The sequence below is a fragment of the Camelina sativa genome, chromosome 16 (assembly GCF_030686135.1).
Source record: "Camelina sativa cultivar CO46 ecotype springtype chromosome 16, ASM3068613v1".
NCBI classification, from domain to species: domain Eukaryota; kingdom Viridiplantae; phylum Streptophyta; class Magnoliopsida; order Brassicales; family Brassicaceae; genus Camelina; species Camelina sativa.
The window spans coordinates 1620785-1640378 of record NC_141895.1 but is presented as its reverse complement, the minus strand read 5'-3'; the positions used below and the strand labels follow the sequence as shown (position 1 = coordinate 1640378).

The 19594-nt window shown below is 42.2% G+C and overlaps 1 protein-coding gene, 1 non-coding gene and 1 pseudogene across 6 annotated transcripts; all 3 read left to right on the top strand.

Moving 5' to 3' along the window:
- Window positions 1-10991: 10991 nt before the first annotated feature.
- Window positions 10992-11098, top strand: LOC147925019 (small nucleolar RNA R71). The gene has a single exon (XR_015585547.1). It is a non-coding gene; the product is annotated as a small nucleolar RNA R71 (small nucleolar RNA).
- Window positions 11099-13817: 2719 nt separating this feature from the next.
- On the top strand, window positions 13818-18553 carry LOC104749294 (uncharacterized). Of its 4 annotated transcripts, XM_087493123.1 has the most exons (6): window positions 13822-14300; window positions 14692-16178; window positions 16382-17302; window positions 17392-17463; window positions 17571-17672; window positions 18087-18553. In XM_087493123.1, exons 3-4 carry the CDS (start codon window positions 16382-16384, stop codon window positions 17458-17460), a joined length of 990 nt encoding a protein of 329 aa, XP_087349249.1. In that variant the 5' UTR covers window positions 13822-14300; window positions 14692-16178; the 3' UTR covers window positions 17461-17463; window positions 17571-17672; window positions 18087-18553. The 4 variants fall into 4 exon arrangements, with proteins under 4 accessions (XP_087349248.1, XP_087349249.1, XP_010469189.2 ...); XM_087493122.1 differs by having other exon boundaries at window positions 13818-16178; window positions 17571-17682; XM_010470887.2 differs by lacking the exons at window positions 13822-14300; window positions 14692-16178 and having other exon boundaries at window positions 16236-17302.
- On the top strand, window positions 13865-15898 carry LOC104749292 (transcription termination factor MTEF18, mitochondrial pseudogene; annotated as a pseudogene). The gene is made up of 2 exons (XR_015585187.1): window positions 13865-15595; window positions 15692-15898. The product of XR_015585187.1 is annotated as a transcription termination factor MTEF18, mitochondrial pseudogene (transcript).
- Window positions 18554-19594: the final 1041 nt, after the last annotated feature.

Here is a 19594-nt window from a genome sequence, read left to right as displayed (position 1 = left end):
GCTTCCCTAAATTATTTCATTGCCCGATCGACGGATAAGTGCCTTCCTTTCTATCAGCTCCTCGAGGGAAATAAGGATTTTCATGGGAATGATGATTGCGAGATCGCCTTTCGGCAGTTGAAGGAATACCTGACTAGTCAACCAGTGCTGGTCAAACCGGAAGACGGCAAAACGTTATACCTGTATGTTTCAGTTTCCAGCCCAACAGTCAGCGGTGTACTGGTCCGAGACGACCGCGGTGACCAGAGACCGATATTTTATACTAGCAAAGCCCTCAACGATGCGGAATCAAGATATCCCACGTTAGAAAAATTTGCTCTTGCCGTGATCACCGCTGCTCGTAAACTTCGACCGTACTTTCAATCACATTCCATCGTCGTGTTTACCGACCAGCCGCTCCGAACTATCCTCCATTGTCCCCTTCAGTCTGGACGCATGGCAAAGTGGGCGGTTGAATTGAGAGAATACGATATCGATTTCATTACCGACCTTTTCCCTGAGCTCGACGATCTGACACCCAAGGAAGAGCCTTGGACCATGTTCGTCGATGGATCGTCATCTCACCAGGGATCTGGCGTGGGGATCATTCTCCAGTCTCAAAATGGCAAAGTACTCGAACAAGCACTGAAGCTCAATTTCAAAGCATCCAATAACGAGATAGCTACGAGGCTGTTCTAGCAGGGATCCGGTTAGCACGGGGACTCGAAATAGCGCATCTGCAAGTTTCTGTGATTCCCAGCTGGTACTCAGTCAGTTCGACGCTAAGAAAGAGCGAATGGGAACATACCGCAAATTGGTCTGGACATTATCTGAAGAGTTCGTTTCTTTTTCTCTAATAAAGATTCCGCGAAGTGAGAACGCATCGGCAGACGCTCTTGCATCTTTGGCCAATTGCTCGGATCCAGAATTGCGGTGCACAATCCCTGTCGAGTGCGTCGAAACGCCCAACATCGATCTAGCCAGTCTGGTCTCTGTCATCAATGACAGTTCGGTTCCAATGGAAATTGACGAGCCAATAAATGATCTGACGGATGTCACAAAACCACCTGATGATTGGCAGGTCGAGATTAAGCTTTATATCTCCAAAGGAATTGTCCCGCGAGATTTCTGGGCAGCCCGGCGCCTCAAGGCTCGAAGTGCTAGATACATTCTCTTGGATGGCAACCTATACAGTCGCAGCTCGTCCGGCGTTTTCCTTACCTGCGTCAGTCGCGAAGAAGCCGAGAGAATCATGATGGAGGTATAAGAAGGCGACGGTGGTAACCACTCAGGTGGACGAGCGCTTGCTTTAAAAATCAAGAACGATGTTTAATACTGGCCGACCATGATTGCTAATTGCAAAGCTTTTTCGGCGAACTACGAAGCTTGCCAAAGTCACGTTCTACCCGAACTACTAAGTATTGTTACGGCTCCGTACCCCTTCATGCGTTGGGCCATGGATCTTGTAGGCCCTCTGCCGCCGTCAAGATCCAAGAGGTTCATACTGGTACTCACCGATTCCTTCACCAAATGGGTCGAAGCGGAGTCATACACCAAGATCCAATCTTTGGACATGACTAACTATATTTGGAAGAACATCATATGTCGTCACGGATTACCTTACGAGATCATCACCGATAATGGTACGCAGTTCACTTCGCTCATTACCAGGCATTTGTTGAGTAAGTGGCAGATCCGCCTAAGTACATCAACCCCCCGATACTCCTAAGGGAACGGTCAAGCCGAGGCGACGAACAGTGCGTGGGCAAATCAACTTGATGGTGTATTATGGTCTTACCGAACAACCCCTCGGCGATCTACAGGACAATCCCCTTTTTCTCTGGCATATGGGATCGAGGCACTCGCCTCGACATGCTTGTTGATCAAATTGACTTCGTCTAAGAATTACGCGACCAGGCCTTAGTTCAGATTCAACACTACCAAGACGCGACAACTAGGTATTCTAACAAGACTGTTTGTCAGCGGCATTTTAGCGAGGGTGACTTGGTCCTACGCGAAGTTTACAAGAATACCAAAGAACTCAACGCCGGTAAACTCGGCGCTCGGTGGGAAGGGCCATACCTCATATCCAAAGCAGTTCGCCCCGGTGTTTACGAGCTTATGACCATGTCTGGAGAACCAATTCGGAACTCCTCGAATGCAACACATTTAAAACGCTACTATTGTTAGGCGATTCGGGAACCCAACCTCTACTTATGTTTCGTTTGTACCACGAACTACGACTGGCTTGATCCCTTCTCAGGGTACGTAGGCAATTCTTCATCTTTTGTTAAAGATTGAACGAATGCAGCTAGAATTTTAATAAAGTTTGTTTTTGTCGAGATTTTCATTGAATGTGGCTCGATTGCATTCAGTTAGACACACTAAAAAAACAACTTAACTAAAACAGAAAAAGAGTTGGAATTCTCATTGAGTGTGAGTCGATTACATTCAGTTCGGCAATATCGCCATCGAACAAAGTTTTTAGTAAAAAAAAAAAAAAAAAAATAGAGACATGCAATTAGACGCCTAGGCGGCAAGCTTCCTGTCGGGGAGCCCAATCCAAAAGTTTTGCCGCAAGCCCTCTACCGTTATGGACGGTCCTGCAATCTCAGGATAGGAGCTAAGCCGGATAGATCGGTTTCTAACGGTTCCTCCACCGCCAGTTCGTTCACCGAAGTTCACCAGATCTCTCGCTCCCGCTGCAAGGCTTCTAGCCTCCCAACTGGCGGTCTGGTACCCTCCGACATCATGTGTTCCAGGAAGGCGCATAGCCCCTCGACTAGATGGCGCTCACGGAAAACCTGACCCGACAACTCCAGATAGTTGACGAACCGGATCAACCTTTACAGACAAGCTCGGTAGGCACAGACGTCGGTTACGAACGGGAAAGTAGTCTCTCCCAGGGGCTCGCGGTCGTCGTCAGGGAAATCGGGCACCTCCATACGGTCAATGATTTCTTTGCATGCCGCATGTTCGGCGATTAGGCGATCTATGTTTCACCGCATCGACTGTGCCGGGAGTAAACCCTCGTCAACAAGCCCGTTAAAGATTTGAATGGTCGCTTCCAAATGGTAGAATCGATGCAACTCTTTGAGTTTCGGACGAAGCGCCTTGATATACGCACCCATTCTTTTACGACGAGTTCGGTACTCTCGGAGCTCAAATTGTAAAAGAGACACTCCTGGCACGATGGGTTCGGGAATCTAACCGAACTCACAAGATCGGGGTGTATCTCATGTTTCTCGAACAGGGGAGGTATCTGGCAAGTTCGCATCCCGACCATTAAATGCGGCAGCTAGCCTTTCTCGGGCCTTCCTCAACCAGGCAGATCGGGAAGTAACTGGCATATTTTTTTTTAAGATCCAACTCTTCCTCTATTTATACTTGAATTTCGAGAACAACCGCCCTTGATTCACTAATCAGAGTGCCGCAGATTTTTCGCCGTCCCGAGATTCGCTATTAAAAACCGTGCAAGCATTCAATGTTCCTCGCCACATGTCTATATAAAAAAAAAGGGAATATATATGTGAATATTCAAAATCCAAAGTCTATTTTAGTTTGATCTGAACTCAATCGTTGACCCCCTGGCCATGTGATCAAAGTGCCTCACAACACACAAACTTACTTACGCAGGGATAAGCCGAACCAAGAGTATTTATTTCACACCCAGCATCTAAATTTTATTGGTAGGGGTAAGTCAAACCCAGGGTTTTTATTTCGCAGCCGACCTTTAGTTCGGACGGAATTGTTAGCCGAATCCAAATAATAATTTCGCTGTCCGATTCCCGAACTAAAGCAAAGGAGACAAGCCGAGCCCAACATCTCGCCCTCCGAACAAACTTTAAAACAAAAGAGACAAGTCGAGCCCAACATCTCGCCCTCCGAACAAACACACTCCGTTAAGGATAAAAGTCCCTCTTCACAAATTCATCTCTTCGTAGCCGAGAATGGTTACTTTCACATATAAAACACAAAAAAGACTTGATATAAGCCGGGAGACGTCCTGCTTCTTGTACATTTATTGGATGAAGTTTTTTATTTATTACGCAACTCGTCTTAAGTGATTAATATAAAGTGATTCAAATCGCTAACAGCAAGAACATCAGTTATTCGGAACTAAGGGCAATTCCAGCTGTAATTTTCCGAGTATCTGCTCTCAGGCGTTTTGGCATAGGCCATATCCGCTGAAGTCCTGTTTTCTCCCATTCGTCGGGACGAGACTCTAAGGCCCTGATCTTCTGTTCGGCCTCATCGAGATGGTTGATGGCAAAACATTTTTAGTTATGATGGATTTTTGGAGAGGAAACATTATAAGTCAGGTATAAGAGCGTTACCTGATGAACAAAGGCATACGCCGCAGCGGTCTCTATGTTGTCATCCCGTTTGTTCATATAGAAGGGTTTCACTTCAGATGGCTTGAATTCACCGCTCAGAGAAAAGCTCTGCTCACTTGGCACCGAGTTCGCCGAGTAGTAGCTTTCTCGGCAATATTCGGTAAAGCACGATGGCATAGCAGCCACTCTGTCGAGACCATTCTCGATCCAAAATCTTGGATGAGCTTCAAGAAGCTTGAGTTTGTGTGACAAATCGTCGCGCGTTTGTTCCACTATAGCAAGTCGTCTGCGATAGTCAGCATGGCGTTCTTCGATCCGAACAAGGAAAGTTTCCAGTTCCGATCTCGCTTCCAAACTAACACGGAACATCAGCATCGATGGAGCTTGAATGTTTGGATAAAAAGGCATCCCCCTTTCGATAGCCTTCAAATTCGAAAACGTTGGGAATCGACACTGCCGACGGAGCTTGGCATTCTTTGTGAATTTTTCTTCGTTTCGAGTTCGTGAATCAGAGAGAAATCTGGGATACTTATATTGGCCCCTGGAGATGGATCTCCCATTTCGCGAAATAGGAAAATAACTTTTCCCTTCGTCAAAATTTCCTTGTTGCATAATAAAAAGTGAAATGTTATTACAATTTTCGACCTCGGGTCCAACAAAGTTCGAGGTTAATTAAAAATAAAAACAGTTAAACATCTAAGTCATCCGACAGATTAGCCTGAAAAGTGGCAGCATTGGATCCGTGCTGGTGACGAACGGAATTCGGAACCATAATCCCAGGATGGAGAAGTCCGAAGCCAAGCTGATCAGGAGACATGACCAGATCATTTTTTCCCAGTTCGATCACGTCCAGCGCATCAACATCTTCCTGGACCTGAGCCTTCTTCTCGTCGATCTTCGCGATCTGCTCCTCAGAAATTGCTATCCCTTCTCGGATCAAATACCGCACTATCTCCTGAATCCAGAACGCTTGGTTCAGCATATCCTCATTGGGGCAAACTACCCTACTTTGCTCAAGGAGATAAGCTTTTTGACTCTATCCAATCGGGTTAGTGCCTTTTTTGCTGTCCGTTGCACTTTTTCCAGACGATCCTGGCAAAGCCTGTTGACTTCGCCATCTAGCTTAGTTTTCAATTCATCACACTCCCGCTGTAAACTGGACTTCTCGTCCTCGAGAGTAAGTGCCTTGGAACCCAGCTCGTCAATCCTCGTTTCGGATTTCACAATGACTTCATCTTTTTCGGCGAGAATAGCTTCCAGTTCCTTGATCCTCTCGTCTTTGGCTTTACTAACCTTTCGAGCATGTTCTAAGCATTATTTTACCTTATCGAACTCGAATCCAGAAGTCAAAACTGATTTCAGCCGCCTGTCGTACAGCTGAGTCAGCTTGTTGATCTTAGCAGCAGTCTGTTCAATAAAATAAAAAGAGAAAACACGAAGAAACGTCAGTTCGCCTATACAAAATCCGAACAAGTTAAGAGAAAGGAATTATGCAGACCATTAAATGGGATTCGCCGGAAGCTATTCGGCTCGTGACCAGGGGACCATCACCAAAATAGTCAAAGGCAAATTGATCAGTTCTGTCGTTTCCCCTCTTCAGACGAAATCGATCTGCAGATTCCAACCCGGCATCGTCAGCCAAGCGTTTGTGATTCACCCTGGGTTGCAATTCTGGATCCCCGATTTGCTTCCCTTTATCTTGCTTCTTCTTCTTCTTTTGTCTTCTCTCCCTAGTTTCAGACGGAGGGCCATTCTGTTCGGTAGTCAGGGGGTTGGCCTCATCCGGAATTAAAGGAGGGTCACCTGCTTCAACGGAGTCCTCTAATCCGACTATGTCGATATGTTCTTCAATATCTTGAACGGGGGCTTCCTCGGATCGAACTTCTTTGAGGGAGTTCGGATTCACAATTTTGAGGGCGCTAGCCTCGATTACGCATGATCCGGCAGGCTTCAAAGTTTACCCTAGCGAACTCGCGAAACTCGGGAACGTTGTCCTCGCTTTGCCCATCGCTCTTTCGACACGAATTCGAGTGATGAACTCCCACTGTCGATTGGCGTTGGATAGTAGTGCGTCTCGAACAGATTGATAACCGCGGGCTAGGCGTGTTGGACAGTATGGACGATCTCGAAACAAAAAACGAGAAGTTAAAACGAGTTAGAGGTGCGTGATCGATCAAAACATACGGGAAATAAAAAGTCTACCCGGATTTCCATTCCACACTCTCTGATGGATGCCCAGCGGATTCTCGAATGAGTATTGGTAGACACGAACAAAGAAATAGCGGGCAGCCCACTTTTTGAAATTGCTAACTTTTTTGCCACGGAGGAAATTATGCTTCGGTTTCATATTCACCTCCCAATTCTCTTTGCTTTTCAAAATTTTGAAGCTCGAGAGTTGTTCGAAACATTGGACTCCGATCTCAACTCCCACTTCGGCCGCTATAATAAGAGCAGCAACGAAATTACAAACACTGTTTGGGGCTAATTGGCAAATCGGTATCCTGCGTAGGTGATCAATCTAGCTTAAGCATTAAGAACAACTATAGATGAAGAACAATAAGATCAATCCCTAATCTAACAAATCTGGCATCAATTAATCATGGAAACCCTTCTGAAACCCTAAACCCAACAGTTAAACTACTCAGACATGGAGAAGCAGAAACAACAAATCAAAGATGAAGAAAACATAATTGAATTGCAAAAGGATAGAAAATAGGGTTTAGAAATCTTCTCCAAAGTGTCAAGAAGGATTAGAGATCTTCTCCCTTTTGCTCTCAATACAAATTAGTCTCAGAATATAAAGCTGATGTCTCTGGAGGCCGTGCCTCTAACTTAAATATCAAAATAAAACCGTAAAAGTCGGTTTAAAACAAAAAAAGGAAAAGTTGCGTCGGGCTCGGGATCGGTTGATCCGAATATGGATCAGCTGATCCAGGATGTTTTTTCTTTGTTCGCTCCATCTGCTTGCTAGTCCGATCAGTCTTCACCAAAATGACTCCAGATGCTTGTTTTCATCCCCAAAACACTCAGTTTCCTTCATAAGCAACCTATAACCTGTACAAACTCATAAAAGACTAAAAAGACTCTAAAACCACACTTTGACTCAATAAAAGACTCAAAACAAACCTAAAAACTATGGTTAAAACCTATAAAATACAGACACATCAATTCCCCGGACTTGAATCTTTGCTTGTCCTCAAGCAAGAACAGACAAAAACTCAAGAACAAAGAAAAGGTTTGAAAGTGGAAACTCACATATTCTTTGGACCCTCTTCTTTGCACTCTTCATCACATCAAATCAAGAACTATTTTCTGTACTTTACCCATGATTAGGATCAACACTCCCTACTCTGAACTCCACGACCTTAGAGAACCTTCAGTCTCCCCATCGTTGTCTCTCTACATCAGATTAGTAAAAGAGTGCGGTCTTACCATGGGAGTATCGATCATTGAACTTAATTGACTCCTTCAACCTTTTATCGCCCACGACCTCCTCTTATGCCCCCTTTCCTCTCTCTTTTCTCACTTCCAAAGGATTGATTTCTCCCTAATTTTCTAGGGTATCATTTTATTTTTTTTATCAATCCTTTGCTCTTTTCTGGTGGACAGGTTTCCATGAGTTCCGAAAGATGCACGGGTTTACGCACGACCCGCGGTTCACTTCTTTTATTACCTATATCCTTTTCTTCTTTCTTCTTCTTTTTTTTTTTACTGAGTACTGAAGGGAAGAGAGAGGGGAAGCATACTTTGCAAGGAGATGCATGTCTCGTGAGGCTTGAAGGGAGGAGTCATGTCCAATGTATACCAAGCCCCAAGGTAAGAAGTTAAATCCGGTTAAGTCATATCAAAGCTAGAGACAACTTCTGGTTCAACTTAGTGTTCTCCTTGGCGAGTGTCTTTTGGGGCGTGTTGAGACTGCTCATGTTGATTCCAAGCTTCATTCAAAAATCAAAAGTACTAAAGCAATCATAAGAGTGTTAGCTCAAAGCAAAAGATTCCTAGAAATGATCATAGTTTCCCAAATTTTTTCGTTTTTTCTTTTTTTTTTTAGACACGACAAACTGACTCAACAAAAGAAACAGCCAAAGAAAACAATATTAGGAACTTGGAGACATCCCTCCCCCGGACTTACTTCACACCGTCCCGGTGCAAAACCAAGAAAAGAACGAATCCCACAAAGAAAATAAGAAAAATGAAAAAGAAAAAGTAAGGACAAGAAACAAAAACCGGTGATTTCGCATCTGGTGTTGGAGTGGTGTTGGCAAGGGTGGGGACCGATCGGTCTCGGGTGGGATCGACCGATCTGCAACATTATTGAACTTGGAGATACCCGCAGCAAACCAACGGGATCGATCGATCTGTAAGGAGGATCGACCGATCCAAAGCTCATGGAACAAAAAATTTCGCATCTTCTGCATTTGGAACCTGTTCCTGTAAACACTTAAAACCGGACGTGATTTCACAGTAATAAATCCTAAAAACAAAACCAAAATCCTAAGACAAATAAAAATTAAAGGGTAAACCAGCACAAACCCCATGGGTTGCCTCCCATAAGCGCTTGTTTAAGGTCTATAGCTTGACCGTGGTTTCAGGTGTCAAGTGATGGGAGAATGAGAACTCATATCAGAACAAGCTCTCCCATTCGTCAGCTTAAGCTCCAGAATTTTTTTCAGCATACCATCCATTGCTTCTTGGCCTTTTTCTTTAAACTCCGGAGTGAGGATGGTTGTAACATATTTCTGGGGTACCAAGGTTATGTGAAGATCTGGTATTACTCTCTCTATCTTTGGCTTGTCTCTCTTCTTAACCTTCTTAGAACTCTTCTTAGAAGAATGAGTGTCTCCATCCAGGACTTCGTTGACCTCATTCTTATCACCATTCTCTCCCATTGTCATGACATCCACCTTCTACTCATGTTCTACAACTAGACAAGAGCCATGTCGTATAGCTTCATTTGCAGTGATTGCCTTGTAGAAGACTTTATCATCAATGTTAGAGAAAGTTATCCTCTTATTAGGCAAGTCAAAAACTGCTCCCACTGTTGCTAGGAAAGGTCTCCCAAGAATCAAAGGCATAATAGAACCTTCGCTCATTTCTACAACATGAAAATCTGTAGCAACCAAGAAACTCCCAACTCGAACATCTAAATTACTAATGAAACCATGTGGAGTTGTGGAAACAGCATTTGCAAACTTAAGAGAGACCTTAGAAGCCTTCATATCATCAATCCCCAACCTCTCTGCAACAGCCTTAGACATTACGTTCACACTGGATCCAGTGTCACAAAGGGAATCCTCAAAGTTCACTCCTAAGATGGAGCATCAAACAACAAATTTTCCTGGATCTTCTAATTTGGGTAGTCTTTTCAAAGCTGGAGCATGAATGTTCTTCTTCTCTAGAGCCAAAAACGCCTTAACCTCCACCAGATCTTTTTCTTCAACCACAACATCATTGTAAACCTTCTTAAACAAAGAGATATGCTTTACTGCCTCTGTAAAGGAAATGTCAGCTGTGAACTCACTCATAACTTCTTTGTACCGATCATACTTCTTTTCATCCAGAGGTTTCTTCACATGTCTTCTTGGAAAAGGAATTTGTGGCCTATAGGGCTTTGGTTCCACAAGAAGTGATTCCTTAGCATCTGTATAAGAGACAAACGAGCTGGAATTTTCCATACCTACAACAGGGACTGACCGTTCTATATGTAGATCGGTCGATCTGAGACTTTCCGAGACAAGTTCTTCGTCAATGACGGGATCGATCGATCTATAAGTGGGATCGGTCGATCCAACTTCTCTGGGGATCAAACTCGAATTATCAGAATGGATGGGACCAGCTGGTCTAGTCTCAGGATTGATCGATCCCGTCTCTGCGGAAGCCAAAAATGAGTTGATCCCACCATGGAGTGTTATAGCATTGCATGACTCTTTGTTCTTAGAGTTAGAAGAAATAGCAGAGACTCTCTTATCAATGGAATCAACACGTGAACTCAACCTCTCAAATTTCCCAGTCAAATCATTGTACATGCTATCAATCTTGACATTAATCTCAGCAGAACTTTTCTTATGGCCCTCCAACAGTGCTTACATCATCAATTCGAGTTTGTTATCTTGTGGAGCTGCAAATGGAGCGTGGTATCCTTGGGTATTTGAGCTATTAAATCCAACACCTCTGTTCTGAAATCCTTGTGGGAAGTTACCTTGTTGATTATGTGGAGGATACACTTGATCTTGAGGATTCTCAACGTTGGTGCTTCTGTAGGAGAGAATAGGATGATTTCTATAATTCTGATTAAACCCATGATTCTGATAGTTCCCTTGTCCTCCTACATAGTTCAGCTCCTCTGTCCTCTCAAAACCTGAATTTACTCCAACTTGCTGATATGCACATGTCTGCCCATCGCACATGTTGACAACTTGCTGATCTCTCTTCAAAAGAAGGTCTACCTTGGCAGTGAGACTCTTAATAACATTTGTATTCACGGAGCTAATAACACGCACATAACGATCATACTCATGGCTATGATTGCTGTTACTCGCTGCAAGGTTTTCGATCAAGAGGTTTGCTTCAGCGGTAGTGTTAGTAGAAAAATCTCCTCTGCTGGCAGTATCGAGTGCCATCTGGTACTTCTGGTCAATTCCTCCATAGAAGATGTTCATAAGATTCTCTTGTGAAAAGCCATGATGAGGACAGTCCCTCATATACTCCTTGAATATCTCCCATGCTTCACAAAAAGACTTTGTACCACTTTGTGAGAAGGTGGTGATCTTGCTCCTTAACATAGCTGATCGTGACTTAGTGTAGAAGTGGTTTAAAAACGCTGCTCCACACTGCTCCCAAGTGGTAAGTGATCCTCGGTCCAAGAGATTTAGCCATCTCAAAGCCTTATCTCCTAAAGAGAATTGGAACAAAGTCAACATGAGGTAATCATATGGAACTCCATTAGACCTTGTTGTACTAGCCAATCTCTCAAAAGCTTCAATATGGTCCAGAGGGCTCTCTGATGCTAGTCCATTAAACACACGGTTCTGAACCAAATTGATGAGACTGTGCTTAATCTCATAGTCTTGTCTCGCAGGAGCAGGAGGTTGAATCGCAGACCGATTCGCAAATAGCTTGTTGTGAGCATCCTCATCCCTTAAGGTGGTTTGCCTTGCAAGTGGATTCAGTACAGCTTGCTCTTGCTGCCTCTGCTGTTGTTGGACGATTCCCAGCTGAGGATTGGGCGGGTTAGCCCCTGTGTTATCTCTGTCAGCCATAGGATTGGCCTGGGCTCTTGCTTTGTGGTTTTCGCGTTCAAGCTGTGCTAACTCCTTGTTTCGCAGGTTACGCAAATCAGTAGGCTTGTGGCTTCTTGTTTGCATGCACCTGAAACGAAATAGGAAGAACGCAAGAACAAGTCAGTAAAAAAAAAGGTAAAATAAACCTTAGACTAAACGTGAATCTAAAATTTCAAAGGCAACTTTTTGGTCCCCGGCAACGACGCCAAATTGATCTAAAGTTAAATCAATAACCCAAAGTACACTCAACCACGATCTAGTGGTGTCGTCGTAGCACTTCAGGGTCGAATCCACAGAGACCAAGCGATGCACTATGAAATTATACAGATCAAGTATAGCTAAAGCAATAAGAAAGATTGTTTTTCAAGTAACCGATCAAAGACAGAAATTAAATGAAAGTTTGTAAATCAAGTGAAGGTATTAGGCGTAAGGAATCTTTAGGGTTTACGATCACGAATTCAGATGATAAATTGGGAAAGCATTAGACACCGTTCTTGAACTCAAATCTCGAATGTAAAACTAACCTACTGTCTATGCAAGGAATTGATAAATCTCTAAACTGTCGTTTGGATCTAAACAATCCTAGCAAGCAATAAGTTCAAGTTTGATTATGTTCACAAGGTGCCTCAACTTCAACTGTCGTTGGCTAAGGATCACCTTGCTCACCTATGTTCTTTTCCAGCAACTCAACAACATTTTTGGTGCCCCGATGAATTAAACCTAAGATCTTAATCTAGGTGATCAATCTAGCTTAAGCATTAAGAACAACTATAGATGAAGAACAATAAGATCAATCCCTAATCTAACAAATCTGGCATCAATTAATCATGGAAACCCTTCTGAAACCCTAAACCCAACAGTTAAACTACTCAGACATGGAGAAGCAGAAACTGCAAATCAAAGATGAAGAAAACATAATTGCATTGCAAAAGGATAGAAAATAGGGTTTAGAAATCTTCTCCAAAGTGTCAAGAAGGATTAGAGATCTTCTCCCTTTTGCTCTCAATACAAATTAGTCTCAGAAAATAAAGCTTATGTCTCTGGAGACCGTGCCTCTAACTTAAATATCAAAATAAAACCCTAAAAGTCGGTTTAAAACAAAAAAAGGAAAAGTTGCGTCGGGCTCGGGATCGGTCGATCCGAATGTGGATCAGCCGATCCAGGATGCTTTTTCTGTGTTCACTCCATCTGCTTGCTAGTCCGATCAGTCTTCACCAAAATGACTCCAGATGCTTGTTTTCATCCCCAAAACACTCAGTTTCCTTCATAAGCAACCTAGAACCTGTACAAACTCATAAAAGACAAAAAGACTCTAAAAGCACACTTTGACTCAATAAAAGACTCAAAACAAACCTAAAAACTATGGTTAAAACCTATAAAATACAGACACCTCAGGAGACTTCTCCATTGTAAAGCATCCAGCAATTAATACAAAAAACCCTAATTTTCTACTTTTACTTGTTCTTGAGCGGAAACCCTAACTTTTTCCTCAAGACATCTTTTTCCCCTTTTGCTCACTAGTTTTAATCTGAGTTTTTTGAGAGTTTCTACATTTCCCGTCAAAATGTAGAGGTTTAAGCTAGAAATAAACCTATGCATAATGATAATACTAGATTACTAGCAACATTTCGACAGTACTTGACTACATTTTTTCTTCTAGTCTCTTTTTGATAAGAAGGCATATAGCTTCGGCTACAAAAGTTAAACAATGTATATACGGATAAAAAAGAAGGCATATAGCCTTAATATATGTAAGCGATGCTGCTACATTCAACATTTGATAAAACACTAAAGGTGATTTACTGAGTTTTATCAAAAGACAAAAAAAAAACAAGATGATGAATTGTTCTTAGAAGTGAAACTAATAAACTAGAGAGAAAGAAAGAAACGAAGCCCAGTAGTTTTGTCAACAACTTTGTGAGATTCTGTTCTGGTCCATACGGTTATCTCCTGCTGGTAGTCCAAAGCCATATGAGAACATTGTAATTACTCTATTTTTCATTGTAAAGAGAGTGCGGACAGTGAGATGCAATAAAATATGAGAACATTTCAATCTACTTAACCAGTATATTTCTCCCGGTTATATATTTTCATTCTGGTCCGGTTCAATTTTATTATAAGATTCGAACTGCCTATGGCAAAAGAGTAATTTCTTGAAAAATCCTAGGTCCTGCGGTAATTTATGTTAAACGTATAGACGGCCACGGTGTTGGAAAAAAAAGAACAGACACCGGTGGAGAAAACCCTAATCCCCCTCCAAATTGGACCATGTTTATGGTTAGATTGAAGTTCTCATCGATCTCTCACAATTTTAGTACGGCGGCGGCGAAACATAGAAGAGTGCCGTCCAAGTACAAGTCACTAGCCATCGGACAAGCCCAGCAAGCCATTACAGACTATCTCCACACAACCAGGTCTCTCTCCTACACTCACGCCGAACACATTGCCACGAACGCCTCGGTTTCGATTCGAAACCTCATCCTTAAGCTTGATTTCTCTGTTCCCACTTTCTCCAAATCGCTTCGGAAGCATCTCAGTTACCACCCAATTAACGAATTCGAGTTTTTCTTCGAGAGCATTGGCATTAATTACAGCGAGGTTAACGAGTTTTTGCCTGAGAAGAAATTTTTCTTCTATGAGGATCGGAGTGTGTTGGATGCAGCTTGTGCTTTATCTAAATTTGGGTTTCCTTGGAACAAGCTTGGTAAGTTGTATAAAGAGGAAAGGTTTGTTTTTGTGCAGAGTCCTGGAGAGATTGAATCCAGGCTGTTTAAGTTTAAAGATATGGGATTCACTTCTGTTGCGGTGATTGGTGTTTGTTTAGCGATGCCTCGTACTCTATGTGGAGGTGGTGAATTGGGTTCGGATATGCGTTGTTTGTTTGTTAAGCTGAAGAGGCTTTTTGATGAATTTGATTCATTGCATCTTTTTGAAGAAAATGTTGAGTCTTGGCACGAAATTAGTAGGAAAGTTAGGGTTTTTTACGATTTGGGTTGTGAGAATGAAGAGATGTGGGAGTTGATGTGTAGAAATAAGTCAGTTTTTGTTGAATACTCTGAAGAAGCTCTGATGAGAAAGGTGGAATATTTTTGTAGGTTTGGTGTTAGGAAAGAAGATGTTGCTCTTTTGATTCTTCGAAATCCTGATATCATGGATTTTGATCTTGAGAAACCGGTGATCTCAGTTACGGGAATGCTTAAGCATTTTGGATTGAGCCAGGATGAAGTGGATGGTGTTGCTCAGAAATACCCATACGTTTTGGGTAGAAACAAACTGAAGAATCTGCCTTATGTGCTAAGAGCATTAGATCTACATGGAAGGACCTTTGATAGATTGAAGAATGGGAATCATCATTTACTTGCAAGCTATTCGTTGATGGATCCCGAAGAAGATTTAGACAGAGAATATCAAGAAGGCTTGGAGGAGCTTCAAAACTCAAGAACCAAAACACACCATGTTCAAAAATTGGATTTTCTTCATGAAATAGGGTTTGGCGAGAACGGCATAACCATGAAGGTTCTGCAGCATGTCCATGGTACCGCCATAGAGCTACAAGATAGATTCCAAGTCTTACTAAATAATGGAATCGTTTTGTCAAAGATATGTATGTTGATAAGATCAGCACCAAAGATCTTGAACCAGAAACCGCATAGCATACAGGATAAGCTAAGGTTCCTCTGTGGCGAGATGGGAGATTCTTTGGAATACCTAGATGTTTTTCCAGCTTATCTATGTTTTGACCTGGAGAACAGAATCAATCCAAGGTTCAGATTCCATAAGTGGCTTGTGGAGAAAGGGTTGAGCGAGAAAAGCTATTCAACTGCAAGCATTGTAGCTACGAGCGAAAAGGCCTTCATAGCTCGTTTATATGGGATTCATCCAGCAATCCCGAAACACTGGTTTGAACGCTTCTCCAACAGAAAAACCAGATACACTGTATCCTAACTGAACAAAGGACTCTTTGGATCTTGCAGAAGCTTGGAGAAATATGCCCTTGAGGTTCCTCAGATATCTGAACCTGAAGAATACAAAGAACCTTATTGTTTCAACTTAAAAACGTTGCAAAAATCTTACAACAGCTTGTGGATATTGCAGATGGAAACGTTTGTTTGTTTGCGGGATGTAGAAATGATGGGCACTTTGGATAATTTGTGGGTTACCGGTTAGATGTGGGAATAACTTATCTACAACACTCAGTATATTCCATTTTTGGGGCTCTTGAGAGATTATGAAAGTGAGAGACTACAGTTAACTTTTGTATATACTACTTTTTTCTTAATCAGACAACTTTAACTTGTTGCATTTGGTTTGGTTGGTTTTGAGCTTCCCGGTCAACCAGCACCTGTCAGTGTGTAGTGGTAATGACTTGATTGCAAAAGTGGGACCAAATCGCACACGTGCCGGTGATTATTTTATCGAGCTTCGTTGTTAGATACGTCCGGCGGAGAGTTTTGACTACATTTTTCAGCTTTAAAGTCTTGTAAAGCAAGCAATTGGAGTGCGTGCAAGTCACGTGCGTGTTACGTTTGGATTCCCTTGTGCTCAGTGTGGTAGCGGCAGTAAATCCGACGATATAGGAAGGGTAACATAGTCATTTTATCCCCTTTTTTTCCTTTTTGTTAACACTTTGGTTTAGTTTGAGGTATCATGAGTAAAATAACATAACTGCCGCTCTCTCCTTCCTTGATGCTCTCTCTCTCTCTCACAACATTGGCTCTGTGTGTTTTTTGAATTCTCATTATCTCATTAGGGTTTTCCACTTTCTCACGATCAATTGAATTATAGATGTTCCGTCAATCCATGGCGTTTCCTCCACCGATCCATGGTTCAGATGCGGCGCCGCCGCCACAACCGCCGCCGGTGGTGACCGTCAGTGAAACCTCTAGACGGCACCAGCAACAGATTTCTGCAGCAGCAGCTTCTTCTTCTCCGGTGAAGTCTCATCCGCTTCATAACTTTCCGTTATCTGATCTCAGATGGGCTATGAATCACGCCAATACACATAGGCTCCGCAAAGCATCGAGTAGATCTCCGCTTCGTGAACCTAACCCTGGGAAAGGGAGTTTGGTGACGGAGGATGTAAACGAAGCTTCGGGTTCTTCGTCTTTCGAATTGAGACCGGATAAGAAGAAGAAGAGCGATTCCGCCGCAGATCGATCCGGGACGAAGTCAACGACGCCGGACGGTAGATCGAAGATCTTTATCCGGATCCGCACCAAGAACAACGAAGATACAGCTGATATTGCCACCACCGCCGTCTACACTGATAATAATAACCCTCCCGCCGTCCATGCGGCTGATGATTCAGCTGGTCCGGCGATCGATGCTGATGCTGAACGGATCTCCGATGGTTGTGGTCAAGAAGCAGACGAGTTTGGTCCCAAGACTTGGAATCTGAGGCCGAGGAAACCACCGCCGACGAAGAAGCGTTCGATTGGACACGCCGGTGGGATATTGAAGAGCTGTAACGGTTCATTACCGGAGAATAAAACTCTTGGAACGGTTAGAACTGAGTCGATTCGATCCAGGAACGGCGTAGATGCTAAGATGGCGGCGACGACGACGACGGAGAGAAAAGAGAAGAAACCGAGGTTATCGATCTCGCTTTCGAAGCTGGAGATAGATGAAGATATCTACGCGTTGACTGGATCAAAACCTAGCAGAAGACCAAAGAAGAGAGCCAAGAACGTTCAGAAGCAGCTCGATGTAAGATTGATTTCACACATCTCTCTCCATGAATCTCCACTCAACATGACCTAACAAACAAAATTGTGGCTTGTGTTTGTTTTTTTCAGGTTCTTTTCCCAGGTTTGTGGATGGGTAACGTTTCTTCAGACGCTTACAAGGTCTCAGAACATGCTTGAAAGGTATTAACATTTGAAAATGGATGGATTCTGAAATCCATGTTTGTTTATTTGTTCTGATTGTTGTATGAGTGGGACAAAATGTAATCTTCTCTGAATACACTGTGTAGGACTGATTGAGGATGATGATGTGAAGTTAATCTTGTTGAATTGGCGTCGACGGGAACTAGATAGGGGGCGTCGGTCGAAGAAGTCTTTATGCACAGATTGAGGTATAAAAAGGTAGTGATTCAATGTTGTTTGTCATCTTGAGTTAGACTTTCTCCTTTGTTATCTTGTGTGCCTTACTGGCTTTTCACAGCACAACAAAATTGTATATATACATGAGGTGCAAATTCGCATGCGAAATTGGATTTCCATGAAGGTTTTTAGATTTGCTTTGCTTGGAAGATATGTGATGTTGGTGTCTTAGATTCAGATTGTTAGGGATATATGAATTGATATGATATTAATCCTTATGGTTAATGATTTGCCATTTTGCGTCTAAACACTGTATTTTGAAATCCTGGTTATTAAAGTCTGGTGGTCTGAACTCGTGAAGTTTTGAGGTTCTAGACTTCGATAAATGGTGTCACTTAGTATCTTCACCTTCACCTTCTTACTCTCACTGTACTGTGATGATGTAGAACTGGGAATGATTCGTTCCTTTGGCTTCATTGCGCTGGACTTGTGAATACTCTGTCTCGTGCTTTCAATTCAACTTCCAACTTCAGCTTCAGCTTCAGATTCGGTTCTCTGGCGGCAGTATAAAATGCGAACCAGACTAGTTTTGATCCAAGCCGCCTTATTTGTTGTCACTGATGTGAGTTCGTTCGTTCTTACGGCCTTTATTTTTTTCTTCTGTTTAATTCACTTGTGGACTCTTTTTGTAATAAGATTAGTGGGTAGCCTGACCTACTTGTAAAGGTGGAAGTTAAAATCAGAATTATCAACGTAATTATTATTTTTAAAAAATACTAACCCTTTCATTATTTAATAACTCATCTATGTTTAGGTTAATAAATTGAGCAAAAGACGGATAAATTAGTCAACAATGTAACAGTAATGTCATCAATATATGTATAGTGTTTCTACAAGGTGTAAATTTACCCACTCTTCCAAGTTCAAAGTTCAAACTCGAATCCAGTAAATAAAGAAAATATATATAATCTGGAGTTTAACGATCAAGTATTATTAATAATAATCCAGCAATATTTTATTTATACTTTTTATACAAGGACCACAGGCTTGCTTCGTCACTCCATTCATCATCAGTTCATCACCTCCACTCGCTTTAGTCCCATATTTTATCCATCCAACTCTAGATGCAGTAAAACCAAAAGATTAATTTTGACTGTTTAGACTAGTTTTTACATATTGGTCCTTCTGTTATGCAGTTAAAGATAGTAAGAAGAGATAGTTTACTAGTGGACCTTTTTATATTCTAAAGTTAATAACAAACGTTCATCCAAAATGTGAACCATATAACTTGAATGCTTAAAAAATTTTAAATTGTCAAAATCTAACAACAAAACAATAAAAGTTAACTTTGATAAATATAATCCCATTAGCGGTTAGATTGTAGTATTATATGTACATGCTTAATGCTGTAAAGGGTTTTAGATAGGAGTTCAATTGATGTTTTGTATCTATTATATCGGATCATTCGTAGTGTTTCTGTTAATGCGGATGAGGCAATAGAAAGTAAAGAACATAAGAACTTTGTTAACGAGGTTTGGTTTTTTCTACTCCCCGGAACCACGTCCAGATTTCGATTCCACTAGAACAAGAAAGCAAATACAACCTATTCGAAAACGCGTAAATCAAGCACAACCCTCTTAATTCACCGCTCCGTTCTATAACATGAAATTTTAAGGATAATTCTCTACCCTTAACTAGACTAACACCAAGCCTAGATTTAAACCAAGATAACCTAACCTTGGGCTAAACTCCCCCTGAGCCTAGACTTCAGATCTTCTATTTATCGACAATATTTTCCGTTCAACTCTCTTGAGCAACATTCACACACACGTCACACCGACGAACAAAGAAGCTTGAACAACACAAGCACCAAACCGCGAAACTAAGCCGCACACAGTGAGAAAGCTCTCTAGGGTTTTTATCTTTATCTCTCAGCTCTCTTGCTTCTCTAGGA

Excerpts from the sequence above, each read along its gene's own strand:
- LOC104749294 (XM_087493122.1), top strand. The coding sequence starts at position 16,382 with ATGTTCCGTCAATCCATGGCGTTTCCTCCACCGATCCATGGTTCAGAT. Across the intron at positions 17,303-17,391 it reads ACGTTCAGAAGCAGCTCGAT|GTTCTTTTCCCAGGTTTGTG; the intron begins GTAAGATTGATT and ends TGTTTTTTTCAG.